This window comes from Azolla caroliniana, unplaced genomic scaffold (assembly GCF_043228905.1).
Source record: "Azolla caroliniana isolate FFs.n. ecotype wild unplaced genomic scaffold, voAzoCaro1.0.p SCAF_1, whole genome shotgun sequence".
Classification (NCBI taxonomy): Eukaryota; Viridiplantae; Streptophyta; class Polypodiopsida; order Salviniales; family Salviniaceae; genus Azolla; species Azolla caroliniana.
In genome coordinates, this window is record NW_028230436.1 from 28,470,774 (window position 1) to 28,495,504 (window position 24,731).

The window sequence follows — 24,731 nt, forward strand, 5'->3', positions numbered from 1 at the left end:
GGAAGCATAGAGGGATAAACATGATCAGATCATGGAGGTTGTGAGTGCGAGTGGAGGGAAGTTGAGTTTGTAAAGCCCAATGACAAAGATAAAGACATGGAATACCTCATTTAATGTTATGTGGAATACCTCACTCAGAGGCAAAGACATGGAATACCATTGAAGGATTAGAGTCCACTTTGCAAGAGGCGAGCAAAAAACAAGGCGAAATGGGCTAAAGACAATCAATGAAGTAGAGGCGTCGATTGATATGACGAAAACAACATGCACAAGATAGTTGCAATGCTTTTCATTGAGACGTTTCAACCTTTCAAGCACATTATTCATTGAGATGATATTGATCAACACAAACGGGTCGATTGAGAGTATATGAGGGCAATCATATATTATTTCCCTACTAGCACTCCTTGTTATGTTGAATTCTATGGGGGACAATCACCTTACAATATTTCAAGTGAGGATATTTAGGAGTTCTCAAATATGGACACATTGTCTTGCTTTGAGACTTCAATGATAAGAAAGAGGCCACCACTGCTTTGATACTTTAAATAAATGTCCAAATTTATAATGTCATTGTTGTGTTTGGGTTAAGGATCCAAATTGTCTAGAGATTTCACTATGGAAGATACCTTTGGAGATGAAGATCTACATACATGTCAAACCGCACATGTATCAACTACCAAGTGCCTTATTTGCTTAGGCATAGCGTAGCGCAATGGATTATATTCTTGCCCCCCCCACCACACTAGTGCCTCGTTGACATGAACTCTCAGTGACTTATCATTGGTGTAACAATGGATCATGCACACTTTAGTGGATTTACGTTAGTGTTCTACGCAAACAAAATGCGCAGTACCATCCAAAGTATACTTTTCTCAAGGAAGCAAATGTAGTGTACACTTGAACAATCTACCAAACTCCTTGATGGAAGAATCCTTTGTTGCACTCTTGCAAAGTTGGCATAGGTCATGATTGAAACTCTATGCTCAATTGTGATTTAATCATTGCCATGTACTTAAGTCTTAGATAGGGAGATAAAATTCAAGCACAATGCCTCCAAAGAATTGGTATAATTATGTGTAGAGAGATAAGAGCCCAACTACAAAGAGAGGTAGCCATGGGCCTCACTAGTCACGACTAATATAATAGCACATCACCTTTCCCGACCAAATTCAAAGAAGAGGGGGATTTCTAGTTGAATTAGAGAAAGGGAAGGACCAATTATTTATGAGTTACACTGAAGACATGGCAACTCATGAGGAACCAAATCTACAAAAATGCTACAAAATCTTCATCACGTTAATCAATGTTAGCCTCTTATCATTATGAAACCTTGTTATATTAATTTGTTACAAATGTATTCCACTACATGTTCATGCTTTACAAACAAAAAAAAACATTTTGTCTTTCAAACTTACCTATGAAACGTCCTTTTCTTCCACACATTCCTCAACTTCTCAAAATTTCCTGTCATCACCACAATGCATCTATTCCACCATCAATCCCAACTGTCTTCAACCACCTTAGACACTAACATTTCATTTTTATCAATTAGAGATGGATAAATTTAGGTTAATTAGTCATTGTTGAAGATTTAAAAAAATTTGGGCTACAAAGATGCTCGATAAAGTGTGACTCTAATTATCTTTGCACAACTCCGTGGACTTAGCCGTGATTCAGTATATAGTTTTGGTGACAGATGATCAATCATATTAGTATTTGGTTTTGGAGCCCTTATGTTGGGCAGATGAAGCAAGTGCTTAGATAAAGAGATGTGACATTTTTCATTTCTAAAGAGTAAAAGCTGAGCCCTATTTGTTTTGCTTCTTTTACACATACATGTTGGCATTATTGTACATCTTCCTTTTTGTTGCAACCAATAGCAAATTCTGGACATGGTCAAGCTTCAGAATGTGAAAAAGTTTTGATTTTTTCTATCTGATTCTTGAATACTCATGAAGAAAAAATCATCATTGTCATCATCCATAAAGTCATAATCAGTTACCCTCTCACGTTGCTTCTTAACACCTTTCCTTCTTTCTTGTATCTTTTCAGCTTCATCCCATCGCCCAAGAGCTGCATATATGTTTGATATTGACACATAAGGTGCGGCACTTTCTGGATCTGTTCTTATCACTTGTCTTATAATTCGGATTCCCCGGTCCACATCTGAATGAGCTTTACAACTAGCTAACAAAGTAGCCCAAGAAGCCGCATTTGGTCGAAAAGAAGACATGCTATAGAGCAAGGCTTCTCCATTATCTAGTTGTCCTGACCTCCCAAGAAGATCAACCATGCAATTGAAGTGTTCTGTGGTTGGTTCAATACCATGAAAACTAACCATAAACTCAAACCAAAAACAGCCCTCATACAATAAGCCAGCATGGCTACATGCCGAGAGTATACTAAAATAGGTCGAATCAGTCGCTCGAACACCTTTGCATAACATCTCTTCAAATAGATGAAAGCAAAATTCGCTTGATCCATGTTGTGCATAGGCAGCAACCATCGCATTCCAAGATATAACATTCTTTTGTTGCATTTTGCCGAATGTTAGTTTTGCACCATGTAAGTCCCCACATTTGGCATACATGTTAACAAGAGCAGTTCCAGATATAACATCTGATTCGTCCTTTCCTCCTGATAGAAAACAATGTAAGCGTTTTCCTTCCATTAAGGAGCCCTCATTTACACATGCAGAGAGTAATGTTATGCAACTAACTTCATCGGGCAGAATACCTTCTTCTCGCATTTGCTTGAAAAGATTAAATGCTTCTTCATTTTGACCTTGATGAATGTAAGCTTCAGCCATTACATTCCACGATATAACATCTCGTTCTGACATAGACACAAAAACATAGTGTGCTAGCTCCAAATCTCCACATTTTCCATGCATATCAAGTAATGCATTTTCCACCTTCACATCTGAGTCAAATGTTTCATTTAGAATGTAAACATGCATTCTTTTTCCTTGTGAAAGGTCGCTGAGGCTGGTACAAGCGGGAAGCAATGTGATAAAAGTGACCTTATTGGGAATAATACCTTCCATTTCCATACATCGAAACAATTGAATTGCTTCTTTTGCTCTCTCATATTTTGTATACAAGGCAAACATGGCATTCCAAGAGATAACATTCTTTTCTTGTATTAGATCAAACACTCTCAATGCATTGTTCAAGCTACCACATTTTCCATACATGTTAAGAAGAGCTGTGCCCGCGATGGAGTCATATTCCAATCCGAAGAATTGCATATTAACGTGAATCCATTGCCCACCAAGAAGGCCTGAAATGCTTGAGCAAGATGAAAGCACAGTAACAAATGTGACTTGATCTGGTATGAAATTCTCCATTTGCATATGAAGAAACAATGGATAAACATTAAAATTTTGATCATTTTGTATGTATGCTCCCATAAGGAGGTTCCATGAGTATACATTCTTGAAAGGTAAGTTATAGAAGATTGAGGCAGACTCTGCTATAGCTCCACAATTTCCATACATTTGTATAAGAAGATTCGCAAAGAATGTGTTGCTATCATCGATGCTATTTGAGCCTCCCTTCGCCACAAGGAGGTCGTGGATTCTCTTACCATGAGAGAAGCTTCTTAGTTCACCACATTTCCTCAACAGGGAAGCGTATACAGAAACAGGGTCTTTGGTATCGGTGTCAATGATACTCTGAGGATGCCCTAACTGGTCCCGTGAAGCTTTACATGGTGATGGTGATGGTGACCATGGCGATGATATGTTTGATGGGGGCGAGGGTGATGCCAATGGTGATGATGATGGATTATGACTGATCAATGGGAGTTCTTGTTCTGCGTACCTGAGGATCAATGTGTGTTGGGCGATCTCACATCGCCTGAGAAGCTTGGCAGCCATCCATGTCCACCTTAAACCCTAAACCCCACACCTTTGATATAAAAGCCTTGTGGGCACTACATATGCATTTCTCGGGTCCTTGGGGCCGCGGCTGACACATATGTATTCGAAGCTCGCTTTCAGCTTTTGATTCTCGTAATCGAATAAAATGAGGCTTTTAAAAAAACCAGTCTTTACCCCCGGACACCTAAATGCGGTGTGATATAGCCATTACAAGACAATCTTGTGGGAACATCCCTATCCTAATTTTAGGGTTGCGTCTCTCAACGAGATCCGATTCACATCTTTAGATTTGGATGGTTTGGTGATCAATTCGGTGCATTTATATGAGAGGTCCTTGCTGAGGGTTACGCTCAAATGGTGGATCTATGGGCTACATAAAGTAGCATGAGCCGCATCTTAATATTTGGGTTGTTTAATGATCAAATTACTATTGAGATGAGGGTTGCCAAAGTCCTCCATTGGCCACTTTGAACTAGATTTGTAGCATATATAAATGGCAAATGGCAAATTTTGAAAACTATTCCATTGGATAAACTTTGATTGATCATGCAAGGCATCAAAGATCACATATCCCTTGGCCAATAGTCTAAATGGATATATGCCTTTGAAGTGTCATGGTTCCTGTCTCTGTCTTTGGTCTTATGAATTACTTTGGACCATCGACTACTGCGCCTTGCCACATATTTTCAAAGCATCCACTTCATGGACTCACGGAAAGCTTTAGATAATCCAATTAGAAACACGTCCAAGTCCATCAACTAAGACTCGTGGTCTACAAAGTAATATATGGCATGTCGTTTTGAATAGAAAACAATGCATGCTCGAGTTCATCCCTACACGAGCATTGCAAATAGAAAGTATGAAGTAGAGGTATCAAACAACTGTGTCTGACACCTATGTTGTTTTATCAACTTGGATTTGAGAATTTGAATCTATCAATAATTTACCACGGTGCCTTATGTAGATGGGTCAGTGCTTTGGTAAAATGATGCAATTGGAATCTTGATAAATAATGGATTGTGAATTTATGATACAAATGTGTCAAATGCTTATATCTCGATCATTAGATGGACTTGTACTAGGTAACCCAAACAACCAATGTGTGAAAGACTAATTAACCTAAACAACATATCATCAAAATCACTTAAGGCAACACTTTCAAAAAGAGGTGCACATGATCACCCATTTATTCTTTCCCAATGTGATATGCACTAGTGTGTTAGTTATCAAAGCATTGTATTGCTCAACTTTTATATCGTCTGTTATTAACAATATTGCATCGAATGAGAAAAATAAAACAAAGTTATGCACCAACATTGTTTTTGTCAACTTTTTAAACTACAAATGATCTCGATGATTGGACACTTCCAAACATTATTCGCTTAAGTATGCTGCTAAAACAAAGTGCACGCTACCTTTAGGGGGAGCATGGATGATCAACATCAAAAACAAGTTGCACACTAGTTTCTAACAAAGAAAAGCAAAAGAAGTTTGGGTACATGAAGATAAGCCTTGGACTGATGCACAAGGCCAACAATGGGTACAAAGGGTGAAACTATGCAAACCTAATGTATGGTTGAGAAAGCAACACTAGACATGCATTGTCTCGTGTTCTCTTTTCCCTAAGCACAGAAGCCCTTTTTCGAGCAAAAACATCAAGATATCCCCTACTTGTTGGACAAAATACCCCTAAATTATGATAACACAACTCACACATTGAACAACATCAAAAAAATTGTGTCTCTTCATCGCGTGTAAACCCCGACAATTGTCGATGAACAAAAAGCTCGTTTTGGGTGTTAGAAACACCAAGGTACACACATATGTATACATTATAGATAGCTCCATATGCAAGTCCATATGGTCTCTCTCTCCCCCCCTCCGGGTCACTGGCACCAAAAGCTCGTGTGGGTTGGGTGGATGCCATGCCAAGTTGTGGTGGTGTGAAAAGGGTCAAGACCCCCCCCCCCCCCCCCCCCCCCCCTTCTCTCCTTATATTCCTGTTTTTTGGCAAAGGAGAAAAAGGGTTCATTTTTCTACCTTCTGTTCTTGTGGATCTGCAGGACAAACAGAGGCAGAAGAAGAAAAAACAAACCAAACAGAGCTGCTTGCTTCTTCTCGACTCTCTATAACCATGTAAGTTTCTTCATGCGTCCATTCCCTTTTGGAGGAAACCTCCCCCTTTCTTCTTTTCTCTCTCCTCTGTATTTGTATATTCGTCCCTCGTTTGGAAACAACAATGTTCTTATTTCCTTTTCTCAGATTTCTATCGCTTTGTGTAAGGTTGGTTCCAGTAAAGTTCATTTTTCTGGATGCAAATTTAAGTTATTATTATTATTCCAGATTTATAGCTTGTCAAGTTTTTGACTTTAGCACGCTCTGTACTTTTTGTGTGTTTTTGTTCTCGGATCATAACCTTTGATTCATATTTTTTTGCATGTCCTTTCGTTTTTTTATAATCACATTTATATATATTTTTATATGGCGTAGCATTACGTAGGTATCTATGAGCAATTCATAGCATGAAGCTCAATTTTTTTTTCAGGGTTTCAAGAGTGAAACCCAATATGAATGGATAAGTGGTATGTCAATTGCCCAGACACGTACTAACTAAGGTTTCTCAAGTATAGGGTGCACAGGGTGCATATACATACATGTATATTGATGTTTTATGGTGTATGAAAATAACAAAGTCAAATGGAAAGTAGCAGTCTGCCTTGTGAAAAGCATTATCTAGTATTTCGGGCTGTTTCAGCATCAATATTAATTAGATTTGTGAAAAAGAAAATGGCGATTTTACAATCAGGATGACTTTTTTTGTAAAAAATTTTAAACGCATAGTAGCATGCTGGCCTTAAAAATAACTTTAAATATTTAAAATTTTTAATTTTTTATGAAACCTTTACTTTGGCCTTCAAATTTAAGGATTGATTTCTACTCGAATCTTATTGATGGTTCGTCATTCTTTAAATTTATGAATAATAGAAGCATAATGTTTGGTAATTAAAAGCTCAAATTATTGCTCATTCATATGGTTGGTCCTGCATGACAAGAAGTTTGAAGGATTATTGAAGAAATAGATTTACTACAATATTGAACACGACCCTTACATAAGGTCTAGGACCCAAAGAAATTAGTTTAGTCTAAGTGTGAATTGCTATACATGGCTAGCAGACTATGGAGGTTAGGAGAATTACATAATTTTCAAGTCAAATCAATGTACATTCGTCAATCCATTCATTTATGTCCTATCTGCATACATTTGAAGAATAAACTATAAACTGTACTTTCAAGGTAATATGTATGTGATTAGAGTTGATAACATTTTGTTTAATTGTGTAGAAGGTATAGTGAAGAAATTGGGCAATTAAGACTTGAGTTTTTTACTGTGAAGGTCTGATGAAGCTGATGAGGTTGTCGACCCCAAACGTGACCTTGAGGAATTATGCAAACCAAAATGTGTGAAACCATTGCTAGAATATCAGGTAATTTATGGTGTTCTTCTTCCCAGAACTTCTTTTTGTTCTCTGAAATGGATGCTTTAACGATATGGGTGTTGTGTGTAGCAATGGGCCCAGTTCGGTTTTGGTTCGGTTCGGTTTCTTGGCCTTGAAACCAAACCAAACCATTTATGAAAACCGAACCAAACCGTTTAAAATTTATGAAGCCATTTAAACCGAACCGAACCGTTAAACCAAACTGTTTAAAGAATAGGAGAAACCAAACCGTTTAAAACCAAACTGTTTACGAAAAATTTAAAACCAAACCAAACCAACCCGGTTTATCATAAATCAAAACCAAACCAAACCAAACCATTTTTTATTGATATTCGTCATCATACTTATTATAAATTTGTGTGAGAAAATCATCATAAATTTTGTCATCATACGGATCATAAATTTGATCATCATACTTATCATAAATTTGATCATCACACTTATCATATTTGATTATCATAAATGAAAAGGAGACTCTACATATAATGCATATAAAATTTAATAAGTTAAAACTAGAGTTTAAAATTAAAAGTTGAAAGTTAGAGCCTACAAGGAAAATTTATGAATATTTTTTAACCTATAAACCTTTAAACATTTAAACTGAACCACATAAATAGAAACCGATAAGCCGATAAAACGCTAAATTCAAAACCGAATCGAATTGAAACCGTTTAGTAACATTTGAAACCAAACCAAACCGTTTATTTATTTTCGAACCTATAAACTGTTAAGCCATGGTTTTTCGGTTCGGTTTGAGCCAAAACCGGGCCCATTGCTAGTTGTGTGCTGTTTTGTTACGTTGGTATTCAGACATTATTGACAGCTACATGGTTTGAGTTAGACACTGCTTCTTTTCGACTTTGAAAATGCTAGAGTGACTTCTATACTATGCTTATATGCGGTGTGTGTTCAGCTATTCAATCCATTCCATATCATGTCCATCTCACTCGTTTTCACCTCTCTCTCCGATTGACTCACGTCAATGCATTCAATCTGTAAGCTCAGATTACCAAGATAAGGTGGCTAGTTATTTTCTTCATGCTGTTTCTCTATTTTTAAAATAGGTATTTTAACTACATGGGTGTTGTGTGTCGTTTCATTACTTCTGCTGCTTTTTGACTCTGCGAAATGCTATAGTGACCCTTAATAATATGCTTGTGTGAAGTACCTCTCAAGTCATTTGACCCATTCCTTGTCATCCCTTCGTTTTTTTAACCCTCTATCTGATTGACTCACTTAAGTGCATTTAGTCTGTAAGCTCAGACCACCTAGATAAGAAGTGGGCTAGTCTATTTTTGTCATGCTGGAGCAAATGAGTTTTTTAACACGATTCTCATTAACACTTTGAATTTCCCTGTGAGAAATAAAGAAAAATCGGGCGCTGGTATTTGCGAATTTCTTCCCTATTTTGGGTATTACCTCGTGATTATATTTTTTTTTTTGGAATTTGATGTATTTTAGCTCTTACTTTTTTCAGGCATGTGTTAAACGAGTCGAGGCAGACACAACAGGGCATAAACATTGTACAGGGCAGTATTTTGATTTCTGGTCGTGCATTGACAAATGTGTATGTGCATGAATTTATAACCTTCTGCTTCTTTCTGGAGTGTTTTGTTATGCCAAATTGATCTGTTAATTAAATGTATTGATCTTTTTCTTTTGTAGGTGGCACCAAAACTTTTCAACAAGACTAAGTGAACACATTCAAGTTTGGAAAGTTTTTATGTTATTTTGATATGTCATCTGATTTCAGCTGCTGCCTCGGGTTACGGCTAGCAATTGTTTTGAGTATATATATACTGTGAAGAAACTTGATGAGTTCAGTAGAACCAAGTTTTTGATTCGAAATAATGTGGACTAAATCCTTTTAACAATTTGTTTCCCAAATTGATGTCGGTTTTGACAATACTGAAATGACAAATTTCATTTCAAATATCTTTACTTTACTGTTAAGGTTTTGTCTATGAAAGAAATTGTGCCTATTGTTGGTGCATGTTGAATGGCTTCACAATGGATAGCTTAGAGATTGTGAAGAAATGAAAATACGTTAGTCAGAAACTGTCATTAAGAAAAGGATATATATTTTATTATGATAGTAAAACACTAATATATGTATTTCTTGTTAGAGGATAGTGTTTAATGCCATTTTAACTGTGAAATGATTTGTCGTGAATAATTAAAAAATCCTAGCAAACTACTTAATGTTTAATTGTAGAAAAAATATCCGACTGTAGGTCACTCCTGAACAGCACTTATCCCGAATAGCTGTCATGGTTCAAGTTTGGTGATGTTTAACTAATTTCATCATATCAAAATCATTCTGTTCCAACAAATAATACTAGTATACAGATACATCCAGGGTCTTAAAAGCAATAGTCTATACTACTAAACCAAATATGAGTCAGCGATAATAATGTATATAACACAGTCTTGCAACATGACCTGATAACTCTGCTATGATTGTGGAATAGTTAATACCCGTTATTATATATATTTAATCTAAACAACAAACCAGCTTCTGTTATAAAACCTTTAGTCAACTGTGTATCAATAATCACTATAAAGGAGAAATTCTTCCTGCAAATCATGGCCCATATTTGAAAATGTTACCCCATTGGAAAAATACAATCATTCATTCCTTTTTCATAAAGTGCATCCTCATTCCCACATTCAACATGCAAAACTGCAGCATAAAGCAGCAACTGTATTACAACATATCAAGTGGATATGTCTTTCAAAAGAATGAGTAAAAACTCAAAAACCATCAGGGTTACCCAAAATAGGGTCAAGTCCAGACACAAGATGTCCATCCATTCCTTTTCATAACATTTCATTATCATGCTAAAAACATTCAGGGGAGGAATTGGATTGCAACTTATTTTACAACTTATCAAGAAATTCCGCTAGTAGAATCCTTCAGAAGATGCCTAAAAAGCTCAACAACTTGTATTACAACATATATGAAGACCAACTCGTAGATTTCTTTTTAAGAAGCTACCATTAATGAATCTCTCCATTGATACTGTTAGGTCTCCTCTAGAGAAGAATCTGATTGCAAATTCTTCAATCTACGGATGTAGTTGTCATTCGCCATGTTTTTCAGTTTGTCTACCTCAGCCCTAAGTGCCACATTCTTTACATGTGTGTGTTCCAAGAATCCCGCCACTGCGTCAAACACTGCAAATAGCCTGGATGCCTCTTGCTGTATTTCATTCTCACACAAAACCTCGGTCTGCTCAAGCTCCTTTTTGGCAGTCTTAAGTACATGGAAAATAATTGATTAAAAGTTAGGGAAATATAAAAAAGACATCTGTAACACTCCAATATATCAATAAAGCATCCATCCTTTCATAATAATATAAACGAAAACATACTAATACGCTTCATAGCTTTTCACAGCAGCTTGGTGAAAGGGCAAGATTTCAGGGAAGAATATAAAAACACCTTTATTAATACTTTTAAGACACCGATAGTGTTGTTACTAGTTTTTAAAATGCTAAAACATCTTCAGTGGGGGAAAGAAATGTTTTTGGATCTGCTCTGAGAGAGAGAGAGAGAGAGAGAGAGAGAGAGAGAGATTAGATTACATCTTCTTTAGCATCCATGGGACCTAAGTACACAAGTTTTCTTGCTGTGTGACTCCTTCCTAAGAAGGGATATTCATACTTTGGGGGGGGGGGAGAGAGAGAGAGAGAGAGAGAGAGACTTTGGCAATAAGATTTCCTCCTTACTTGAAAACTAAGGGTGTAAGCTTAGCAAGATTATAAAGATTGGTTAAGTTTGTGTTTAGCAAGTTTAAATCAACACCCACCAAATTTAAACCTAGCAAATTTCAAGAAGTCAACTCTCATTGTTCTGTATTTTTTTAATTATCCTGTAGAACATGACGCTCTTCCTTCCACATTCAGACCAAGAATATTTTGATTACACTTAGCACTCACTCTACAAACCATGAGAGCTCATAAGCAATTAAAGGTAATACCTCGTATCTTTCTGCACTTTCAAGCTCGCGAGCTTTGAGTTTTTCTTCACTTTCATCTATTCGTGTCCGAATCTTTTGAATTGCCAACAGAATGGAATCCAATTTCTCCTGCCTCTTTTTGCAAACAGCCTCAAGCTGGCCCCAAATTTATTCCATCAAAATAACAAACGATTCCCATTTGAAAACAAAAACAAAGAGAGCATGTGTAGCTCGAAACAAAATACCTCCTTCATTTTTGATTCCAACTGTACATTACTAGCTTGTTTCTCTTGCAGTGCATCCTCTTTCGAGCTTATTTCCTTTAAGATATCAGTGGATTCTTTCCACTTCTCTCGTACGCTCTTCTCCATGTCATCTAGCATGGCACTCAAATGCGGTCTTATAGTCTTCTTGATGTCAATTCCAATCATATCTTGTGCAGTTTCACCTCTCGGATTCAAGTGGATCTCAAATGGGTTTCCAGAGCCATTGAATACTTTTAATCTAAAGATCACTAATAGGCCGTTAGTAATGTGATATCACATAATCACACACCTCAAAAAACAGGGGAGTATAGAGATACCTCTTCATTGCATGATTTGATTCAAGAGCAATATTCTCAAGTTTCTTCAGTGTCTTAGATACAAGAACCTCTAAATCCCAAGTTTCTTTCTCCTTCTGCTTCCTCGAAGTAGAAGCTGATAGCAAATCTTCTGAAACTCTTGCCAATTCTCTAGACATCTTATCGATGTCTTCCACCTTGACCGTCTGAATAGCAACACGCTGTGCCAGAGACTGGTTCTCAGCAGTTATTGTCTCTAGTTCAGCTTTTTTTGATTCAAGCTGTTGTTTATGTTGTTCTACCTTCTTCTCATGGCTCGCCTTGTGCGATGTGAGATTCTGAATAAGTGAGTGAAACTTCCCAGAATCTGAAAGAAGCATAGATTTCTTCGTTTCGAGAGCAACAACAGGATTAAGCTCGGATTGCAAACCTTGAAGTTTAGCCTCAAGTTCAGTTATCTGCTCGGCTATGAGTTGAGCATTCTGCCTAGCTTCATCTGTGGCTTCAGAGCTCTGAAAGGTAATTTGTTCATCCAGAACTGCACAACCTGCATCATCACCTTGCAAGAAACAAGAGTAGCTTTGTGCCACATATTCTAATATTGAATCAAATTCAGCATCATTTTCAGATTTTCCAGATGCCTCTTTTTCACAGCCATTCAATAGGTCAACGAGCCAAGCAAGGGCAGCAAGAAGATTGGGCCATGAGTGTGGAGACCCAGCAGCATATAACGCACTTTTGCTGATCTGGCAAGGGTAGCCCAATACTCGAAAGAATAAGGGCACATCATCTTCGAGCTTGATGAGGCGATAAGTGTGATCGACTTGCTGGAAAAGAAACTCGATCATGTTATGGATATCTTTACCTGAAGGTAGCAATTTGGGAGAGATAGGGAAAGTATAGCCATGTGTGGTGAGATATTCGACAAGGCGGCGCATACTGGAAGTTTGGAAAGATTTGTCATTGATTGGTCGTGGATCTTGCCGGGGTTGAGACCCTTTTCCATATATGACTGAGGAGCGACGAGAAAGGCTAGGTCTGCCTGGTCCAGCCAATGAGTATCGAGGGGGTGGGGCAGCATTTCGAGAGGGTTTGCTTAGATTCCCTCTCCCAGCCATTCTTTAATTTACTTCTCACTCTCTCCGCTTGGATGCAACATGTAATACCATTATCTGCACCAAAGATAACTGTTATAAAAAACAACATTTCTGTCCCCTGTAAGTCCCATCCGATAAATTTGACCCCCAAAGAACATTCCGAAAGTCTACCTCTCTCTCTCTCTCTAGCTTTAGCATGTACAAAAATAATTTGCACCTACGCAAAAACACTATATATAGCACTCTGAAAACCTAAAGCTTTTACCATGTGGAAAAAACCACTATGCTCCTGTAATATCATCCAGAAAATCCTATATATCAGCTGTGACGGCATTAAAATAGACGCAAACAGCTTTACCGTATAGGTAAACACTCTAAACTTGTTACAACATTCAAATAACCGTAAAAACTTCTCCATGTACAAAAACAAAATAGCAATCTAGACCTGTGATGCTATCCAAGAAGTTGTAACGAATGAACAAAAGAGAAACTTGCAGATAGATCTAAATGTAAGAGGATACCTGTTCATTGGGGTGTCGAAATCCATTCTTTCTATCTTCCTCCTTCCTTCTGTCTTTTACAGTCTTACTCCTGGCTGTCTTCGTTCCACGTTCTTACCCAGTCATCATTTCCGTCGTCTGTTCTCCTTCTGCTCTTTCTTCGGAGTGGGAGCACATCGATCGAGCGGGAAATCGCAAAAACGAAAACAAGAGAGATCTTCTGAGGGAGCAGGGGAAGAACAGGGGCAGCGCGGCCAAAAATCAAAAAGTTATAATTCAAAAACCAGAAGAAGAGAGCAGGGGAAGGAAGAACAGGGCCAAGAGTGGCCAAAAGCAAAAAGCTATAAATCAATAACCCAAAAGAAAGAGATCACATCCATATACATACATAATAACATAAACTTTGTTGTCCGTCCGGATGATGGCGACAATACGATACGATCTGGACAATGTTTGATCGTGACCCAACTCTCTGAACCCCCCCCCCCCAAAGTGAATGGGCCCAAATGTTTTCTCCCGATTACTATATGTATATACAAAACATCCATAACGGCTCTACCATGGTTTGCCCCAAATTCTCCTCGATCATTGTATGTATAGACAAAAAGCATATGCCCCGTCTAAATGTGTGTTTGTGTTTTAAAGCCATCGCCAAAAGTTGGCCCGCCCCACCTTTGCTGACCGCAGAAACACTTTCTCATGGAATGGAATATGAGATGGGCATCTTGCATGTTTGTTACGTTACCTGTCACTTCTCCTGATGACCATGCGACAACAATATGTCACTTCTCCTGATGACCATGCGACAACAATATGTCATTAGACATCGACATGAGTGTAATAATTTGGTAACTGCTAGTGACTAAGAAGGATGTAGTGCGCGCAATTATGCAAGACGAAAACAACATATATGTGATACATATGCATGACATGAAAACAAATGTGTGTATAATGTCCTTGTATCATCTATTGAAAACCTGTGGCTCATGTATCCTATATTGAAGGACTCCATGAGATAAATTTTCATACTCATCCTTAACTTAACAGTCGAGTAAATCAAGATTTGAGTCTTCACCTCCAAAACATTATAATCATTCGAAATTCCATACATATGAAACAAATGCATGGAGTTTCAAGGAAGGTTGCCACATATAAGTAGTAACATCATGTCTTCACAAAAACTCATTTCCACTTGGGAATACTTGATGTTTGTGAAGGAAGAAGTTCCACTATGTATACAATCTTCTCCTTCACCATGTTGTCATTTGCATGAGTTCCCGTTTTACCATGTGATAAACCTAAAGAAAATTCCTTTCCTCAAATGCAACCTCATTCAATTAGCGCATGATATTGCGTCAACATTTTTCATAATCAAAAGTAGGAAATAAATTATAGACGCAACCTGCCCATCAACGGGATTCTTCCATGGCCTTGGATTTCTAACAAAATGAAGCCAAAAGAAGTGTATTGCCATGTTTACTAACATGTGAAAGAATACAAAGGTCCTTCAGGATGCCAATAAGAAATAACACACACTTCATTGCCTTCTCAATTGTCTTTGGATATTGGGCACGTGCTTTCATTTAATGTTAATAATCAAACAAAACGATAAACTCGCACAAAAGTTTTAAAACCATCACTACCAAGAAACAATCATTCAATGAGTGAGTAGAACAACGATCCTTCTTCTTCTTTTTCCAAAAAACCACTACTTTGCATTAGTTAGCAAATAGAATACAACAAAGTTTATCCAAATCCACAATGGGATCAACATATACAACTTGGAGAAACAACTCCAAAACTATCAACCAAAAATAGCAAAAAAACTCAACCGATCCTTACCTCAAGCAAAATTGAATTAAACCCTATTTTACCACGACTCTACAACTCACTGACGCACATTTGTGTCAGTTATACATACATAATTACAACCCATGTACAATATTGGGAGCCATCAGTGGAAACAACCACCTAGGTGCTTGGTAATTCCACTTAGGCCTCGATGAAGATTTGGCTAGCATGGGAGAGCTACTCCATTTCAGCAAGAACTTTGACCTTGCCCTTTCTGCTTATTCTGAATCCCCTTGAATCGAATCATACTGACCACGCAACCAAGCCACAAGATAACCAGATATTTAACATCATCTCCCCGCATGAGATCTTTTGCTGCTGAAAAACAACCTTACAACGCCTAATCTAGATGTGTCAGTCCGTCAAATAGGCCACCATAAGCCAAATCTCCTCAAAAATTTCAGAATTTGTGCATGGTCTCACCCCATCACATTGGAACACGCTACCGCCCTGCACTATAAATTCATGTCCTTGTGGGTTTAACCGTTCACCCCAACTTTCCCCTTTTAAGGACAACCCTTGTATTGAGCCCCACACAACGTTCCCTTTCACACCACAGGTTGCCATGATTCGAAGGCTTCTACTCCAAATGCTAATCGCCTCTGTACAATTCCAAGAACAATGAGAGATTGATTCCAAAGCTTGTCCACATAACTTCAGCTAGCCTCGCCACCACGAGAGCTCAACCACTCGCCTACAGGTACCGCCTTGTGGCTAAGAAGCCACCACCAAGCCTTAATTTTTTATGGCATATCCAATGCCCATAGTCTCCTCCAAAACGACTTCAAATCGTCGTCTGAAATGCCTTTATCCTTCCAACTGTTGCGAATCATTCCAGCATCCACGGTTTTGGAGCCAACGATTCGTCTTCCTAGCTTGGTATTGTATTCAAAAAACTTTTTCAAGTTTTTTGTTCCTGGTGTCTGCCACCAAACCTCCAATGGGTCCCACTCCAAATCATATAAGGGCTTGTTATCATAAAGCCATATTTTACAATCATGATCCAGTGTCTTAGGGACTGGGTTCAATTGCCACCACTTACCCTCCAACACTGTCACTCGCACTGCCATCCACCAACAATCATCTGTCAAAGAACTTCGGTTACCCCACAAACAATCCTCGCTAGTTGAGCACCTACCACGGATAAGTTGTGCGTCACCCTCACCTACAAACCAGCCCGACCAAATTGTCTCTTCCGTAGTCAACTTATCCAATCCATCAACAACCCCATCTATCAGTTGGGTTACCTTCGCTAGTCTTCCAGTAATCCTACAATTAACAGTCTAACCCATCCGTCTCTTCATGTTGAAAACCTCCCAATCGTGTACCGACCGAATCTTGTACCCTAGCATCTTCCCCCAAGGCAAGTACTTTTGTTGTCCAAGCATCTTACCATCTTCACGTCTAATCCTAGGGTTCCAAAACAACGGTTGTCTTAGTTGTTCATCCAGTGTTTTCGGTTGCATTAAGACTAACCCTTCTCTTAAACTTGACCATGCCTTCATTATGGCGTGAACCACACTATCCTCCATGCTAGCCGATTCTTTCAACTTTAGAGCTGGGTTGAACAACCACCATGTATTTGCCTACCAAAGACCACCATTCTTGGGACACCAAAGGTCAACTATATTCCTAAGGAGCACATTCCACAATTCTGGTCCAGGTTGCAAACTTCGCACTAAAAGCTTACCAAGTAGAGCCTTACTTTGGTGAACCGGATCCACCAGTCCAAGTCCTCCCTCATTCTTTGTCTTAACTAAACAACCCCACGCCACTTTAGCTGATGCCATTTCATTGTCTCTACCCGACCACAAGAAGCCTCTCACCATGGCCTTAATATTTTTTATGCAGGTTTTGTCTAACATCCAACATGCCACTGAATGCCACATGGTGGCCATCAAAATATGGTTCACCACCACAACCCTACTAGCAAGGGAGAGCTTTACTAATGCCCACAACCGAAGCTTTTTTCTAATTTTGTCTTTGACCTGCTCAAGCTGTTGATTTTTAGGTGTCTCAACTCCCACCAAAAAGCCCAAATACTTACAGCCATGCCATTGGGAACCCATTGAAAATCAACGTTGGGACACCATAACGGTCGTGGGTTTGAACTTACCCAGAATCCTCTACTTTTGTTCCAGTTAATTTTCCCCCGTGATACATTGCAAAACCACTCAATCCGTCCTTCCGCCTTCTATAAATTAGCATCATTCCCTTGCAAGTAAAACATAGTGTCGTCTGCATAATCAAAGTCCAGCAACTCCTTACTCGCATGTGGGATAACTAAACCTCTTATTCCTGCATCCGATCTGTTCAAAAAGAAAGAGAATGCCTCTGTAATAAATAAAAAAAGATAGGGGGCCAGCGGGCACCCCTGTCTAACAAACCTACATAATGGAATCGATGGGCCACGATGCCCTGTCATTAACACCCTACTCGAACTTCCTTTGTAAAGGGCTAGCGAAATTGATCGCCATTTTAAAGGTAAACCCAACCTTTCCATGACTTTATCTAAAAAAGGCCAATGAACGCTGTCATATGCCTTCTCAAAGTCAAGCATGAGACAGGCAATGTGTTGATTGGTTTTCTTTGCCAAAGCAATCGCCTCCCAAAATGTTAGCACATTATCAATTATGTATCTGTTTTCCATGAACCTTGTTTGTCCAACATGGATTAGTTCCTGCAAGTAGGGTTTTACCCTCTTGGCTAGTATATTAGCAAATATCTTATATATTGTGTTTAGCAACGTGATTGGTCTCCATTGCCTTGCATCAGTTGTTACACCTTGTACCTTAGGAATTAGAAATATCATCCCCTCTTGAAATTGCTCAGGTAAGTACCCAACATCCCATGCCTCCTTTAGCCCATCAACCAAATCTGCCTTGATTACGTCCTAAAAAATTTCGAAAAAAACCCCTTCATAACCCATCGGAGCCTGGGCAAGACATTCTACAAATACTTGCCAAAGCACCAGCCATCTCCTCCTCCAAGAGAGGCCTCACCAAATTAGCTTGTGCCGCATTTGAAATTTTATGTTGCATTCCCTCAAGTACATATTCTATCATAGCAGGTTGTTCGGGGCTATTGTAACTATCCGAAAGCAACTCATGATAGTGTGAGGTGACCGCCTCCAAGATCTCTGAAATATCCTCCGACATAGAGCCATCCTCCTTAACCAACTTCAGATTGTAGCTATAGTTTGTTCTAGGTTATTTATGCATGAAAAATTGTTTATTCACCTTATCCCCATTTTTGCTCCACCATGCAGCCGAACTCCTAAATAACATCATATTTCTAGATGCAATCAAGCATTGTAACGTTTCTCTACGATCCTAAGCTATCTAGTCATTAACCAATTTTATTTTTGGGCAAAAACTACTTTCTAAACAATAATTCAAAAGCTTTGCCATATTTTTAGGAGTGATTGTAGTAGTGCAACTCATCCACCACTTGTAAGATTCACCACTAAAATGTATCATTATAGGTTTGTATTTGCTTATTGCATTGGTAATGGAAACTATGGTGTAGTTTATGTTAAATAAATAATAATAATAAAGATTTGCCTTACAAAGTGATATTGGCTTCAATAGTTGTGAAATGTTTGGGGTGTACAGTGAAAAATATGCAAGACTCACCACTTTCAAAGAAATACATGAACCACAATGGAAGGCATTGGTATTTGTAATGAAATGTATCCATGAAGGTATTGGCATTTGCCATGAAATATAGGATGCGTCTTTATATTCTCAAATCTTCATAATAACCACCACAACCACACCTTCCTAGGATTGATTACCATGTACCTCGGTGTTTAGAAATTAGAATCTAACAAACAGATATAATTTCTTTTTTGGCTATTATTTATATCCTTTAGACTAGGCTCAAATATATACTATGTACATTTGAAACCACTATCATGACTTTGAAACTAAAGCTGGCTACAACATGACACAAAACTCTCATCCTCACTATCCAACACATAGTCAACCCCTTGATGTCCCAACTTTTTTTCTATGTTTCACATACATTATTGCACTTTTGGGGTTGGCATACTCCTCTTAATTTTATTGTTATTGTTGAGAGTCCTAGTAAGGACTTAGGAGGTTTCATTGTATTTTGTCAAAGGGAGTAGTCTTCTTCAAAGTCATCCAATGTTTCAATGTAATACTTTTGTGAGCATATTTTTATTTCCTTTTACACAAGGTTCTCTAATCATGTTGATATCATACTATGAGTTATATGTAATTTTTATGTAGTATGTATGTACATATATTTAATATTTAGATTCAAATTCATAAACATGCACATTGCATGAAAGTGCATGGCTAATGCCACAAGGTTGTAAGACAATTGTGATTCATATACATAACCTTGGGTGGGGACAATTTATTATTTTGTGAAAAAGGTTTCTATACACCATGGGAAAACAAAAATAGTAGCTTCATGGTGGCGTGTTGTTAATAGGATTGATAGGTTAAATGTTCATCGCCTATTACGTGTCAACAATTAGTTCACTCTAGGCAAACACGTTTAGAATTGCTAAAGTGGCAAACACCCGAGAGTAGAAAAGATATTGACGATTGATTAACATATGTTCTTGCATCTTCAAGACTATTGCATTGGGGTGGAAAGGAGAATCTCATGTTTGAGTTCAATTGTATGCAAGGCTTGGCTTCGCAACTAGATGTTGTTTTAGTGTCATGCCAATAGATTGTGGCATTCAAGATAGTGTAGACTAAGTTCTATATACCTTTTCAATATGATTATATTTGGTGATTATTAATCCTTGTAATGCCTATTATTGTGCCCTCTCTTTTGGAATTGGTGGTACAAAAACACTAAAAAATGTTTGTTATTTGATGGTAAGAAATCGATACTAGCAGTGCAAATCAATTATGTATATCACTAGTTGATTAAAGATAGATGTTGTATTGTCATGATAGTTTCACATACATGGCATATTGCATTTTGTATACAACTGGGAGATTAGGTTTTGGTTGTAGGATTGTATTCTTGTTTTCCATTATGTGCAAAAGCTTTTCTTTGGTAGGCAAAGATGGTTGTTTTACCATTGGCAATGAATTAAAAATATTGATGTATTTCCAATCGAGCATGTTTGTTTGTAAAGTGATCAAGGACGATGCTAAACATAGATTTCATACGTTTCTCGACATTGGGCGTCGTTAACTAGGGATATTTTGTCACCCTTTCAATGGGTTTTCATTAGTGTAGCCATAACTTTCTCTCCATCATCATGTAAGATTGTTTTTTACTACCTTAGGTATTGGAGTACCTGGTACAATTGGAGTTTGAGAAATGAGTTCTTGTTTAGTGGTCTCTATGGAGTACGATAACAAGTTCGTAGGTTAAAAGGAAATTTGATTTTTACAATTTCTCACAACAAAGCTTGTAGGAACATTATCCCCCGAGGAGTTGCCTTTATTTTACTCAGGATTACAATACCTTCGAGTGTTCCCTTGCCATAGCATAATTACTATTGTTGTAAGGATAATAAGGGTTTTTTGTATTGTTATGTTGCTTCATAGTTCAATGTAAACATACATTGTGTAAAAGATAAGACTCAAGAGGGGGAGGGATCTTTATCAAATCAATAGAGAAATGCAAGTGTGCATGTACCGAAGAGTTTTAATTCATTATATTCTAAAATTTATGTTACTGCTTATTGATGGAAACATAGGACATTGTTAAGGAACTTAGCCTATGTATTCATACTTCACAATTACTTTTGTGTTGCCACTTTTATATCATATTCATTGCTCTATGTAATGCAAATCATCAACTCAATCTCAATGCATTTGATAACCAAAACTATCTTCATTTATCTGAAATCATATTTTCCATTGGTCCTTTATGTTGTTGATTGTCCATGTGTTGTCTACTTCAAAAGTTTACAACTTTTGAACACATCACAACATGTGTTAGCACATCTTTAACATCTCAAATGTCAAGGTGCAAGCAAAGTACCAAGGAGGCCATTTATTACACAACATATTACGATTATCAAATACATATGTTACAACGTGTCTTATCATTCCCTTTTATGCAAAGTTAGTGGATTTATTATCTATAATTTTATTCCAACATATTAACATTGTGATAAAGCATGAACAATACACATTTCAAATCTTAAATCGGAGGACAAGTACTTTTAGTTTTAAGCTTTAGCTTCCAACAATATATTTAGCTCATTTGTCATAGATAAACTAAAACATACATCTTATCATTTTGCTATCCAAAATAGGTCCTTGGTTGGGACATTTGTTCAGCATTTTGGAGAATTAGCTTGCTACTACACATTTTGTGTGCATGGACATTCGTTGTGGGAATGGATGTAAAATATTAGTGTACAAGCATGTGTACGTATACATATGTATGTGTAGGTCTATGGTCATACATATGTGTATGTGCAAATACATTCAAAGTTTTAATAGAACTCTTGGGGTGAGGCTTCATTCAAAACATAGTCACTCCATAAAATGAAACAAGTATACAAGTGCAATATATGGAACAAGTGGCAAATCATCTTTTTCGAGCATGGGAAGTTAGTATGGGCAAAATGGGAATCTTCATATTTCATTTTGAGTTTTAGATGCCAAGATATTCACCTAGGTCTCCTCGTAAAAGTGGACAAAAGATTTGTAACATTTCAAGTTGTAAGAATATGGGTGCAAATTTGTATGTTGATCTCGGTACATACATTCATGCTCGTATGTGTACATACATGTATACATGCACATATCTATGTTGAGCTACATATAGATGCATTTAAATGTATGAATGTTGTCTGTCAATTAGCCTATTGTACTACGCACATGTGTTGGTATGAGCAGAAAAAAGTATTGCATGTAAGTCATGAAACTTGGGAGGCTGAAATGATGATGAAATAAATATCTCCAAATTTATGTAGTAAGAGACTGGAACAAAGAAAGTACCTAAAAGTTAGACAAATAAGGACATTCACATTCAAAGTGGGTTCATTAAAATCATGGAATGATGGAAGTTTACCACTTGAAGAAGGAAAAAATATAAGTTAAAAAAAACGTAGATATGAGAATAGGGATATCATAATGATAAGGTAATAATTGGTTCATTCATAAAACACGTGGATGGATGATGGGGCCAATTGTAACAACGGAACCTTTGAAGTTTATCATTTCGAGAAGGACATAATGGTTAACATTAAATTAACATGGTTCATACCTTAATGGGCGGATAACAATAGTGAAGTCATATGAACTTTAACAAAACTTAGCGTACAAATTTCTATTTGTAAACAATGAAGGAATTTGTAGAGGGATAACGATTACTTGTGGTAGCCTTTGAATGTTGGCTAGAGCCTACATTGTAATGTAAAGATCCTCATGACTTTCCAATGTCGTCAACATCCTCCAACCTTATATTTCGCCTTACTAAAGGAGGTGTTGATGTATAGTCTTGCTTGCAAAACCTCACAAATTTGTCACACATGACATCAGAGGGTTGGTGAGAACCTCCTACCCTATATTTCACCTTGCCAAGTGTGGGTAATATATGTAGGGAATTTCAACGTTGAACACCCTCACAACTACTCCTATTCGTACGTTTAATCAACATAAAAAAATAAATCATTATTCGATGTAATTCTAAATCTACAAACATATGTTGTGCAAGGGTTTATAGCAACAAAGCACTTTTTGTAAGATTCCTTACATATGAAAGTTTTTCTATGGTTTTGCATCAATTTCTCGCTGGTTTGGCACATTGAATCCTTTGTTCCTACCTTACACACGTGGTCATTTTTCTAGGCAAAATTATCATGCAACTTTGACCATTAGGAAAGCTTCATAATTATATTGTTTTTCTTTAAGCAACTTACATGGTCACGAGATTAATAGGAGGAGGATCTTTAGAGGGACAATAGTATGGGTTTTGCGAGCACCCATGGATGCACGATGGGGCATTGTGGATACTACCTCGTTAAATTACATAAAAACAAAACTAGATGCCATTTTTATGTATCATAATATCATATAATAGAAGTGATGAGACATGAGAGGAAGATTCTTATTTAAAATAATGTAAGGGGAGGAGTGGGAGTGTAGGACATAAGAGTTTGAGACAAGGACGGACACATGGTAACACCAAATTCAAAGATATTTGAAGGGATGGAAGGGGGTCACTGAAAGCTATGAAAACCACATTGATGTAATTTTAAATGCTTTTACTACAAAAATAGAATTGTATCATCATCGTCTCTCTATCTTTCTCTCTTCCCTTTTTTGGTTTTCCGAAACATGCCCTTATATTAATTGTACAAAAGATCTTTCAAATTTGTATGTGTGCCCAAATTCCAAGGAGAGTACAAAGACAAATGTAATTACAAATACAAACATTCTATGTCGCAAAGTAGGGATTGGAACGTTCCAAAGAACCATGTATAAGAATGTCGCTAGGAAGGGGGTGAGGATACTACCATATCAAGTAATTAGCTAGAAAATTGAAGAAAAAGTTGAGAATGAAACTAGAATGAGGATAAAGGCTAGCCAATGGTCATTTGTCTTCGAGGCTCTAAGAATCCATGGGAGGGAATCCCAAATCGGAAGTGTAAGTGGGTGAGCATGAACTCAATCATACAACGTTGAAGTTCTATTTTATGCAAACAAATAGGAGTCACACTTGACGCATAGTTGCCCATCAATGCTACCAAATATATTTCATAATGCAACACTTGGAGTTTGTACAAAAAAGGCTTCATCTCTCTAGGAACACACTTACATCCACTCTCTCTACAATCTATTTGTTGGTATGTGTTAGTATGGAGGAGATCTACTTGTAACTTGTGGATGGTAATAAATAAATAAATATGTTACCATCCACAAGTTACCCTTTATTTTCAACTACTACTCTTCAATTTACACAAATTCATTATATTCTCCCATTATATATACATGTATATGTCTATATCACTCACACTAGTCCTCCTCCTTCCTCTTCTTGGTAGTCTTTGTGAACATGATAATGCATTCTATGTATGGATAATCTATAGAAGTTTAAGAATGGAGTCTTGTTATAAGCAATCCTGATTCACTTGCTAACTTATAGAATAGAAAGACTTCCAATTATTAAGATTAGATGGATCATTTTTTCAAAGACATTTGCAAGGATTCCATATAGGAGGTCGACAATTATAGATATAACTTATATTTCATCATCATCAAAGTATCTTTACCGGTCATTCCTATGGTCCATGTAGTTTGCCATCATATAATTAGATTGTCCAATTAGAGTATGATTAATTATATCCTCGCATCATTTGAAACAAATATGACTTTACCAAATTATTATTGTGGTAATGGAGTAATTACTCTCGACATTTT

General features: G+C 37.3%; 3 protein-coding genes across 3 annotated transcripts; 1 reads left to right on the top strand and 2 right to left on the bottom strand.

Annotated features, from left to right (window-relative positions):
* Positions 1 to 1,612: 1,612 nt before the first annotated feature.
* On the bottom strand, positions 1,613 to 3,936 carry LOC147869452 (putative pentatricopeptide repeat-containing protein At3g05240). The gene has a single exon (XM_087329603.1). The coding sequence runs from the start codon at positions 3,881 to 3,883 to the stop codon at positions 1,907 to 1,909; it is 1,977 nt and encodes a 658-aa protein (XP_087185729.1). The 5' UTR covers positions 3,884 to 3,936; the 3' UTR covers positions 1,613 to 1,906.
* A 1,946-nt stretch (positions 3,937 to 5,882) lies between these two features.
* On the top strand, positions 5,883 to 9,318 carry LOC147869453 (cytochrome b-c1 complex subunit 6-1, mitochondrial-like). Its single transcript, XM_087329704.1, has 4 exons — positions 5,883 to 6,022; positions 7,281 to 7,371; positions 8,861 to 8,950; positions 9,049 to 9,318. Coding segments are annotated over exons 1-4 (216 nt in total). The 5' UTR covers positions 5,883 to 6,020; the 3' UTR covers positions 9,082 to 9,318.
* A 704-nt stretch (positions 9,319 to 10,022) lies between these two features.
* On the bottom strand, positions 10,023 to 13,100 carry LOC147869454 (kinetochore protein). The gene is made up of 4 exons (XM_087329715.1): positions 11,928 to 13,100; positions 11,590 to 11,848; positions 11,366 to 11,500; positions 10,023 to 10,639 (listed from the first exon to the last, which is right to left on the bottom strand). Exons 1-4 carry the CDS (start codon positions 13,022 to 13,024, stop codon positions 10,409 to 10,411), a joined length of 1,722 nt encoding a protein of 573 aa, XP_087185841.1. The 5' UTR covers positions 13,025 to 13,100; the 3' UTR covers positions 10,023 to 10,408.
* Positions 13,101 to 24,731: the final 11,631 nt, after the last annotated feature.

Excerpts from the sequence above, each read along its gene's own strand:
- LOC147869453 (XM_087329704.1), top strand. Across the intron at positions 7,372-8,860 it reads AACCATTGCTAGAATATCAG|GCATGTGTTAAACGAGTCGA; the intron begins GTAATTTATGGT and ends TACTTTTTTCAG. Across the intron at positions 8,951-9,048 it reads GGTCGTGCATTGACAAATGT|GTGGCACCAAAACTTTTCAA; the intron begins GTATGTGCATGA and ends TTTCTTTTGTAG.
- LOC147869454 (XM_087329715.1), bottom strand. The coding sequence starts at position 13,024 with ATGGCTGGGAGAGGGAATCTAAGCAAACCCTCTCGAAATGCTGCCCCA. Across the intron at positions 11,849-11,927 it reads TCAAATCATGCAATGAAGAG|ATTAAAAGTATTCAATGGCT; the intron begins GTATCTCTATAC and ends AGTGATCTTTAG. Across the intron at positions 10,640-11,365 it reads AAAGTGCAGAAAGATACGAG|ACTGCCAAAAAGGAGCTTGA; the intron begins GTATTACCTTTA and ends CATGTACTTAAG.
- LOC147869452 (XM_087329603.1), bottom strand. The coding sequence starts at position 3,883 with ATGGCTGCCAAGCTTCTCAGGCGATGTGAGATCGCCCAACACACATTG.